Source organism: Oryx dammah, unplaced genomic scaffold, assembly GCF_014754425.2.
Source record: "Oryx dammah isolate SB20612 unplaced genomic scaffold, SCBI_Odam_1.1 HiC_scaffold_4, whole genome shotgun sequence".
NCBI lineage: Eukaryota > Metazoa > Chordata > Mammalia > Artiodactyla > Bovidae > Oryx > Oryx dammah.
Window position 1 is genome coordinate 48,402,172 of NW_024070188.1, and position 11,121 is coordinate 48,413,292.

General features: G+C 36.3%; 1 protein-coding gene across 1 annotated transcript in view; it reads right to left on the reverse strand.

The window, feature by feature from the left end:
* Positions 1–4,410: 4,410 nt before the first annotated feature.
* Positions 4,411–11,121, reverse strand: part of PM20D2 (peptidase M20 domain containing 2) — an 18,064-nt gene continuing 11,353 nt past the window's right edge. The window contains exons 5-7 of the mRNA XM_040238809.1: positions 10,579–10,714; positions 9,434–9,541; positions 4,411–9,208 (exon numbers count right to left, since the gene is read on the reverse strand). Of these exons, the coding sequence (XP_040094743.1) occupies positions 9,069–9,208; positions 9,434–9,541; positions 10,579–10,714 (384 nt within the window). The 3' untranslated portion in view covers positions 4,411–9,068. The remainder of the gene's footprint in view (positions 9,209–9,433; positions 9,542–10,578; positions 10,715–11,121) is intronic.

The window sequence follows — 11,121 nt, forward strand, 5'->3', positions numbered from 1 at the left end:
GGGGTGAGAACTTCAAAATAGAAGACACGATTTAGCCCATGTGCCTATGGGAATTATTCAGCTTCATAACAGTATATCTAGTGCATCTGAAGGCAGGAGGAGACGGGGGTGACAGGATGAGATGGTTGGATGGCATCACTAATTCAATGGACATGAGTTTGAGCACGCTCCAGGAGATAGTGAAGGACAGGGAAGCCTGGAGTGCTGCAGTCCATGGGGGCACAAAGAGTCAGACATGACTGAGCAGCTGAACAACAACAACAACAACAGTGCATATTTTAAGTATTTACTCTTGATCTTTACAACATAATCACATACAGTATTGTTTTCTAGAGTGATCTTTAAAAGGCTTGTTTACATTGATATCTAGATTAGTGGTATGAAGAATAAGTTATTGAATTCATGTTCAATGTCTTTGCTACCTTTTCTAGCAATTCTCAGGTGACCTCTACAAGCATCTAACAGCATTGATTGAGGTGACAGTTCTTTGCTCTCAAAGCTATGTCACTGAGACAGAACTCTGTAATTTGACTTCATAAAAACCCAAATACAAAGCAACTCTCTTTTCTGATAATTTTGGAGAAAACCGCCCTTTATATGTAGACATCTATAGTACTTAATAAACTTGTTGGCTTGACTGGAGAGTAGAGAGATTCGGTTAATAATACGGTCTAGTTAACAGGCAGGCATGAGGACTTCCCCGCCGGTCCAGTGGTTAAGTCTGCAGGGGCACGGATTCAATCCCTGGTGGGGAGACTAAGATCCTGCATGCCATGCAGTACAGCTAAAAAAAAAAAAAGAAAAAAAAGGCAGGTATCACATGAATACTAAACAAATAAACAAATTGTCACTCATAATACATAAACATTAATATGAGGAAAAAATTTTTAATAGTTGCACTTTTCTATTTATTCATTTTTAATAGTGGCACTTTTTATATTTATTCATTCATTCAGCAAGTAATTCTAAGCACCTAGTATGTAGCATGCAATGTTCAAGAGCAGTGCTTCTCAAACCGTCTATGGTGAAGGACCAGTTTGTTTAATTATTTTATATTTCCAATTCACTGGAGAACTTCACAAACCTAGATCTGAGCCTGCATTCCACCCTGTAGCCTGCATTCCACCCATGGACTTGTGGGTTGGACCATGGAGCCCAAAGCTGTGTGAATGTAAGTCATAATGATCACAATAAAGCATACAGAGAAAGAACATTTCATTCTGATTGTTCTTTAAAAAACTGTTACAACTGAATGTCTTTTATGGGAAATTCCAGTATTTGCAGTAATAAGAAAGCACATTATCCAACAAACACATTAATAATGTTAGAATAAAACGATTTAGTTCACTTAAGTATTATCACCACTCTCAAAATAATTGGATGCTTTAACTTTTCAATTTCATATTGTTTAATTTTTATCTATATATAATTGGGACAAATACTTGTAATTCCCAGAAGAGCGCTGACATTACCTAGGAACATGTTAGGAAAGCAGAACATCAAGCCTCACCCCACACCCAACTAGAATCTGTATGTTAACAAGTTCCCAGGTGATTTTTACATACATTCAAGTGAGCAAAGCACTGAATTAGGTTTGTGTAACCATATACCTTTACTATCATTCACAAAAAGTTATGCAAGAGCTGCATTTATACATGAAGCAACTCAGTATTGCATGCTTACTGTATGTGGGAGGAATATTTCCTTTCTTTCTACCTTTTTTGTTTTGGAGGGGATGGTAATTTTTAAAGTTATAAAAAGCAGAAAAAAAAAACCCATTCATAATCCTATTAGCCGTGGGCAACTAGTGTTACTTCTCATCTTTTTTTCTACATAGTTTTGTATAGTTGCCACCATATTTTATATACAAATTGATACAGGTTTTTTCCCATGACATAGTATGAACATTTTCCTACTAAAAACTCCCTATATTTTGCAGCCATTAAAATCATTCCATACTATGAGTGTACATGGCAATCTTTTCCTTAACACTGGATAAAAAAATAATACTGTGATGAATACTCTTAGGGAAATATTCTTATCACACTCTAGACTTAATTTCCTCATATTAACAATGAATGTATAGAATGGATGCTGATTTGAGATCAGTATTATTATGTTGAGTAAATAGTGTGTAGTGTAATTCCAAGTTCTCAGCTTTTTAAAACTTTAAAATCACAAGTGGAATTAAACTGTACCTTGTTAATCACTTAGTTATGTCCGACTCTTTATGACTCTATGTGACACCATAGCCTGCCAGGATCCTCTGTCCATGAAATTCTTCAGGCAAGAATACTGGAGTGGGGGTACCCATTCCCTTCTCCTGGGGATCTTCCCAATTCAGGGATCAAACCCAGGTCTCTTGTATTGCAGGCAGATTCTTTACCATCTGAGGCAACCAGGGAAACTCAAAACTATACCTTAGTGATTCAGTGGAACAGTAACCCACTCAAACTAACTTAAGACCACAAGAATCACAGACATGAAGTAAATAAATGGCTGTGCCTGATGAGTACTTTAATGATTGCAGACAGCTTCTCTTTCTCAGCAGTTACCTTTCCTTTTTTTTTCAGTGTGATTTGCTTTATTCACTATGAAGATTGTCCTTCCCTGCTCACACATGACATTCACCTCCAGATTCATTGACCTTAAAATCCCAGAGGTCATCATCCTCTAAATGACCTCAACTCTTTAATTCCCAGGAGAGCTGTCTCTCCACCCTTATCAAAATTCCATTTTAGTTTGTATAGGCCTTCTACTGAGCTAAAAGAGGGTGAGATGGCCCTTCAGGAGATGTGAAAAGAATTAGAAACAAGAGTCAGAATAAGCTTTTTCCTACTCAGCCTACCCTGCACTCAATAATAGCTGTCTGCAAATGAAGCCAGAACAAGGACACTTCACAGTGTTAAGAGCAAACAACCCACCCTCGCAAATAACCAAAACATCAGAAACTGGTTCAACGTGAAGAACATGCTTCTGTACAGGCAGAAAAATGTATTTCTTTGGCAATGGAAATGGATAAATCAAGGCCATATATTAATAGGTAATAAATACAGTTATGACATATTGGGGTGAGGACAGAAAACAAGTTTTATTAGTCAAATTGTTCTTATCATCTTAGAATAAGAAATCTATGCTTTGTGAGTTAATTTCTAAAGTTTTGTTATTATTTCCCCTTGATTTTCTAAATTCTTTTGTTCCAACCTTGGATCAATGAAACAAGTAATATTTAGGCCAGAACTTAGAAAATGGCCGAGTGTAGGTACGGTAATAGCAACATCAGAAGCTGGGAAACATGGGCTAAAATCTGATTGGAGAGACTCCTAGAGATAAGGGGCTTCCCCAGGTGGACCCAGTAGTAGAGAACCTACCTGCCACTGCAGGAAACATAAGAGATATGGATTCATTCTCCAGGTCAGAAAGATCCCCTGGAGGAGGGCATGGGAACCCACTGCAGTATTCTTGCCTGGGAAATCCCATGGACAGAGGAGCATGGTGGCTACGGTCCATAGGATCACAAAGAGTTGGACATGACTGAGCACCATCATAAACATCTGAAACAGCTGTGGCTGTGATCTCTTTCTGGCCGGGACTTTCTATTATAAGCTCTTCTTACATACATATTTTTTACAAAAGAGCTTGAGTGGGTTTTGTGACTTTGGATGGATGGGCAGAAGCTAAAAGCTTTCTAAGACAACGGGAGGTATACCAAACAGTTGCTGTGGGTAACCGCTCTTTCTTTGAGGAAACATTAGGCTGAACAATAAATGAGTAGCCCCTCACCACTTTCAGAGATTAATGGACAGACAACAACCTAAAGTTTTGCTAAGATTTCAGCTGTACCTAAGTCTACTTCTTCACAAGTGGCCTCTTACTCCTTTATCAAGCTAAAATCAAACTTGAATTTTTATAGTTCAGGGGTACTTAGATTTGGATCAAACTCTTTTAAGCTTCTCATACACAACACATGATCCTTCTGTGAGGAATGAGTCAGGTCTGATGACAAGGCTTGAAGTGATGGTTAATCCTGAATCCATATTATTCACAGGCAGTAACAATGCTTGGGATCTAGGTTTGGTTATTCCTTAAATAAATTAAGCTCAAGTGGGGAAAACATGAAGTTTTTGAACTGCTTTCCATTCTCTCGGGTCAAATAAAAAGGTGTCAGGCATTAGCAACACAACTAATAGATAAAAGTTCAAACTCTCAAAGGCAACTCATTGTTTACTCAGTGGGGCAATGTCTACTTAGTCTTTTGAGCTAAACAAGAATTTCGTTTATTGAAGACCTTGATTTGATAGTCTTTTCTATTTTGTATTTCTAAGGTTTATTTTTTAAAGTGATTGGGTGCTATGAGCCATTATACTAATCATTGGTCATTTTACATTTTAATCATTGGAAAAAAAAAAGAACAGATTTGGACTCTATTTTGAAACCCAGTTCAAACCAAAAAAAACACGGACACTTGTAATTTTTTTCATGTGAGGCACTTATTCTCTAGCCATTGATAAGAATCTAAAAATCTGCTCTGTTGCATTTAAGTTATTACATGGTATGACTTTGTACTGAAGTTGAAAAACATTTTTTAAGAAAATTCAATTCTGTAATTATGTACCTATGTCTTATCATGTAAAACTTGTCCAGGCATTTCTCAGCATCTGAGACTAGTAAAACACTCCTTTTTAAACAAAGATAATTGTTCTTTTTAAATTCTCATATCAATAACATGACATTATAGTACAAAAGCAAATCAACATCTGTAATACTGAATAAGAGACTATAATATATACAGCAGAAACCAACACAACATTGTAAAGAAATTATCCTCTCCAAAAAATAAATTTTTAAAGAAGATTTGTCACACTGTATTTGGGTAATTGTGCTTTATAGTCATATATTTTCAAAACTCCCTATATAGGTTGAAAAAAACCACAACTGCTATTTGATAAATACATTTATTAACATTATACATTTTTTCATACATACTTTAATATATATATGCATTAAAATATTTTTAAAATGACTATGATCTGATGGTAGTAGAGGCTGATTTTACTTGAAAATATTAACTTCATACATATCAAATGCACCATCCTTAACTATATAATTTGTTTGCAAAAGGCTTGCTGAAGTATAAACAAATATAAGCAGTTTTTCATACCTTATACACTTATAAAGAGTTGCTAGCTACCAGGAAGACAACTGACTTATTTTACAATGAAAATTTACTTTGATCTTTTGAAGGCTAGTACTATATAGGACATTTTCCAGAAGACCAGAGATACTTCAGATAAAAGAAATGTATAAAATAAAACTATCTGAAAGGTTTTCTAAAAAGAACATATTATAAAGTTTTGTAGACAATCATTCTTTAAGAAGACTTTTCATATCAATTTCTTCTATTCAAACAGACTGAGATGACTCAGGTATTTTAAAATATTTTAGAAACACTTCCTCAAAAATTTCCAAGACAGCCTTCAGGTGTTCCCTCAAACGCAGTGTTGCTTAAATGAAGCAAATCTTATGAGAAGTTACCACCAACCACAAGTTTTTGGGAGCATGAACTATATCTTACTCTTTACCTTACCCCCAGTGCTTAGAAGTAGGCTCTCCTCGACAAATGCTCACCAAACTCAACTGCTGAAAAGATCACGACAACTTACTAACAAATAAACAGTCCTTTGGAGGACTGTGGGAAACCAAAACAGTTCCAGTGTATGTAAGTATTCACAAACACATGAAAATGTTCTAAGTTTAACCTAAATGTGCCAGCCCTTATGAGTGCTACAGGAAGAAGCAATTAAAAGGGAAAAACTCCTGAATAATTAATAAAATATGAGTAGTTTTTAAAACTAATAGAACCTGAGAATTTTGAGAGGCAAGCTAAATATTAGCTACTCTCAATCATTATATAGTATATAGCAACTTAGGAGTGAGTAGTACCACATAATTGTTTTATACAGGTCCCATATTCAGTCAGGCCTGCTTTTAAAATTAAGTCACAAAAGAAAACACATGTTCAATCTGTTATTAAATGTAAACCATTAATCTGGATTATACATTTTAGGTCTATTAATTTAACAAAAATAGCCAAAAGTTGGTATTTGAGGAAAAGGCTTTCAGTTTAGCCTGTGAACAGTGAAAGTTAAAAAAAAAAAAAAAAAAAAAAGCATGTAATAAAACACTTTTCCATAAATCTCAAGCAGGTCTACCTATGTCTTAAAAGTCAAATTACTTTAAACTTTATACTAACTTAGCTTGGCCTGTTTTTTGTTTCAAATGAGTCAGGTTTTAGTGTACTTAAAGGAAATTAAGCATACTGAAAAGACAACGGCTTCAAAGAATACATAATCGAGTGGAGGAACAACATACAATCACTGAATCTAAGAGATAGTCAAGTGTCATTATTCAAACCAATTCTGGGAGAAAAAGTTAGTTGCCCCCTTTCTCAAAAACAAGACACTAAATTATATTTTGAAAAAGTCTTATTCATCTGTCAACCTCCTAAAAATACTCATCATTTACATATATAGAGTATATGTATATACATATATATATAATCCTTTTTATCTAGAAGTGACACTGTTCTCCTGTAATTGAGTGGTTCTCCATTTATCTTCCAAATAATCTTTGGAGATTTAATCTAAAATGTGAGGCCCAATCAACAGAATGATAATTTAAGCTAAGTATAAATTTCATGAAAACTTAGCGTATTACAAACGTGCCACTGAAGTATGAGGATAAAGAAAGACCTTAGTTTCAAAAGGAAAACTATTGTTACAAAGAAGTGAGTTTCCCTGGTGACTCCAACGGTAAAGAATCCGCCTGCAGTGCAGGAGACCTGGGTTTGATCCCTGGCTGGGGAAGATCCCCGGGAGAAGGGAATGCAACCCACTGCAGTATTCTTGCCTGGGAAATCCTGTGGACAGAGGAGCCTGGTGGGCTACAGTCCGTGTGTCACAAAGAGTCTGTCATGACTGAGCAACTAATACTTTCACAAAGGAAGCAGTCTCCCAAATTCTAACTGCATAGTGAAGATTAGCTACAGTTGTTCCTCTGGATGGGAGATTTTTTATGTATTTATTTACACACTTTAATGTAATATGGCTCAGTTAACTCACTAGTAAATAAAAATGAAGAGGGGATTTTAAAAGTCTGAATTATAAAGAATAAAATCTGAATTATACTAAATAACTTAACATGAAATGTCAAAGTGAGATCTAGGGGGAAATGGAATTCTCCAGGCAAGAATACTGGAGTGGGTAGCCATTCCCTTTTCCAGAGGATCTTCCGGATCCAGGGATCTACTCTAATTTTTAAAAATCAGACAAAGAATGTCAAGGAGGATCAAGTTCTAAAAGCTGGTACAAAGAATTAAGAAGAGTGGCTTGCACAGGAGACAGCTTTAAGGCTGGATACTACAAGAAAGCAAACTTCCAAAGAGCCAGAACCCCCAGTGAGGACAAGCTGCTGACACATTACGGGCACTGCTGTCTAAATCCCTTTCTCAGTGTTTTCAATTCAGAGGCTTGAAGTCTTCTTCTAGAAGATCTGATTATATGATGTAAGTCAAAGAGAACCAGTTTTTATGTTAAACAGGATGGACTGGCAAACTATTTTACAAAGGGGCAGACCGTAAATATTTTAGGTGTTGCGGGTCACACAATTTGCTCTCTGATGCTGTTTCTTCCTGCGCCCTTTTAAAAAAGAACAGCTCATTTTCAGCATGCTAGCCATAAATAATCAGGTTGCTTGCCAAATCAGGCCAGTCTGCAGATGGCAGATACAGAAGAAAGCAATTCTCAAATATTAACTCTCCTCTCAAATTTCCCTCTCTTTCAACTTTAAGTAACTTCAGATAGAAGAGGAAATAGAGGTTTAAAAGACAATAAGGATAAGGGATCAAATCTAACTTTCCAAATGAGAAGCCAAAGTCTCAAAGCATACAAGTTGACTTGCTTACAGCTGAGACCAAATGCTCACTTTGCTCTCTTTCCCTCTTCCATTTTTGGAATGCTGATGGCTCAAATTTGAGGACTCCCTTTAAAATAAAGACTCCTGGACCTTTACTATACTCACAGCTTAATGTATTTGTTTTACTGGATACTTTTCACATTCTTCTATCATGACAGGAAAAACTAATACTTTTTAGTTTATACTGGGCTTAAGGGGGCTTAGAATTCTGTCCCTTAAATTTAATAAACTACCGAGTTTACTCAGGCAGAACAGGCTAGCTTCTGAGAAGCCTGAATAGGGCTGCTAGGTAGAGGGGACCAGGTCCATGACATTAACATTCAAGATAAGCAGACATCACTCCTCTCACCATATTCCTCTAGGACACGTGGGGCCACCAAGCAAAACCCTTGCAGGCAGAGTCTAATCCTATCCATCTACCATTTTCCCGGTTATAATAATATGGAATGAAAAACAGCACTTCATTGCCACTTCTCAGAGTAGGTTATACACAAAAAACAATTTCATTTTCTTTCAAATGGTAACTTAAGCTCATTCTTTGTAGCTGAGTTTCTAGTTGTTTCCCACAGCATTTCTGATTAAAAGCCTACTTTTATTATCAATGAAAAGAGTCTCTAGACCAAAACAGATACAGTCAGATATTCCAAATGAATCCTCCCTAAATTTAGAACAGGACTTTTTAAACAACTTTATAGGACAGTGTTACCAACCAATACCAAAAATGTCTTCCATGTGCCCATTATGAATGTAAGGCCTGAAATCTCTTGGATCTTTGAAAATACACTCACACAACATATGGCTTTATAAAAGATTATCACCGATAAACCATGTGCCATCCAGGTTGTTTATGAAATGCCAGCTCTGAACGGTCACAATTTCATCAGACACAGATTTGCGAAATTTTCACTGTAGATATGAGGTAATATGTTTTTTCCACATTGTGTCCTCACTTTTCAGGTAAGAGGAATTTGACTCCTTTAAGACTGAAAAACAAGCCATGCCCTCCTCGCTCATTAAAAAAGATTACAGGAAAAAATCACCACTTCTGAATAATCTGTAAGTAGCTCCTAAACCCTCCTTTTATTCTACTGTATTTAAAACTGTTCTTCTTGAAGTGTCAATTTGAAGTCCTCTCTGATTCTTTCCAGCAACTCTGGTTTAAAAATAACATCCAGTGCAGTCATTGCCAGAGCTTTGGCTGTTCTCAAAGTGTAGAACTGAGCTTCTTGTGATCCTAAAGAGGAGAGAAGTTAAATAAAGGTAAGCAGCAGCATATGTATTACAACTAATTTATTCGTTTTCAGGTTAGCTCTCAATATCTAAATTGCCTCTCCAACTGACCACCACAATATAGTATTTTCTGAGGTGTTCAGTAAAGAAGTAATAATGGGCTAAAGTAAGCAGTTGGAAAGGTAGCTACTACTACAAAAAGAGCTCATGTCAAAACATCAACACTTACCTGCAGCTTCAGTATATTGTTCTGTATGATTCAAGGCATTAGACCCAATGTAAAAATATGGATGAATCCCAGGAACCACAAAAGAAACATTTCCAAAATCGGTAGATCCTTGGAAAGGTAAGACAAATCATGAATTTTTAATTGCTAGTCCAATGGAGTACATGTACCTTAATCTCTGTACACCTGATATGATTTACAAATCCTTCCCTTCCAGAAATTCTCTGCTCTTTTGGTTTCCATGACTCCACTATCTACTGACTGTCTGGCTTTCTCTATGACTCCCTCTCTAGTCACTTCTGTTGCCTGTTTCCTGAGCACTGGTGATCCCTAGGGCTTCATCTCTGGGTTACTCCTTCCTCTGTGTCCTCAGGCAACCTCCTCAACATTGAAACCTATATCTTCAATCACCTCTCATGTGTTGACAACCCCTAAGTCTCAACCTAGACAACTTTTGGAATAGGCTACTAGACAGCTTTCCTGAGAAGTCCTGTGAACACCTCAAATTTAACAAATGAATAATTTATACCAACCCACCCTACTTCAGCCTGCTCTTTCCCTTGAACTCTTATCTCGTTGAATGACATCAACACCATTTTTATCTCCAAGTCCCCCTGAGTCTATGTCATCAACATCTCCTGTACTTTACGAGATTCATTTTAACATGTAAACATGTTAACAATAATGCTCTTTAAAGGAAAAAAAAAACTAAAATGACCTGATATACTTATGAGTGTTTAAATTCTAATAGTTGTGTGTTATTTCTCAGAAACTGAAAATGTCCCCATATAACCAAGTCCTTAGTAACCTGTTTACTGATAACTGAGAATGAATTAAAATTCGATTTCCCCTTTAAGTAGCTTACTTAAAAATTAGAACTAAGCAAATTTAAACACTAGAAACACTTAGAATATAAAGCCAAGAGTAGGTTGGCTGTTTCTAAAAGCAAATCTGTTCACATGACATTCTACATTCACTGAAGAGTTCTTTAATGTCCTTCTCCTAACCATTAAGTTTGTAAAAAAGTGTCATTAAAAAGCATAAGCAATACTTCCCCCAACCTCCAAAGTTGTTAAGCAAAACCATTTAACCTTGGATGGTACTTCCCTTCCTCAAACAGCATGGTATGTTTGAAAGAACTTAATTACCTGAAGGGCCACTGAACATAGCATCTTCTGAAATGAAGTCTATTCCCAGCTTTTTTCCATTTTCAACATAAGCTTTCCACAGACTCTTATTGGGAAGAACATTGTAATAATCATGTGCTCCACTGTTAATTTCCACCTAATATAAATTATAACACAAATTTTAAATTACGAAGTTTGAATTCACGATCTAATTTTCAAACCAGCACTGGTTCTCCAACAGAAAGAGGTTTTAAAAGGAGGCGCCTCCCCTTCAGGAAATAAACTCTCTCAAATCTTTACTTTAAAAAAAACACATTTTTCTATAAAGAGAGTTCCTAGGACCCTATCTCCTTTATGCTTTACATGCACCAAAGCACACAAGGTCACCTAGTTCTACCAACCAGTAAACCACAGTTTCAGCCAGGAGTGGGGGCAGCCAGGAATCTCCACTTTAACCAGCACCTCCAAGCAATTCTGAGGCAGGGGTCTCAAAGTCACGTAAGAAACACTGCTCTAGGCTACAGCCCTTAAAAGACAAAGCAAGATTTACTAATTTTCAGCCTG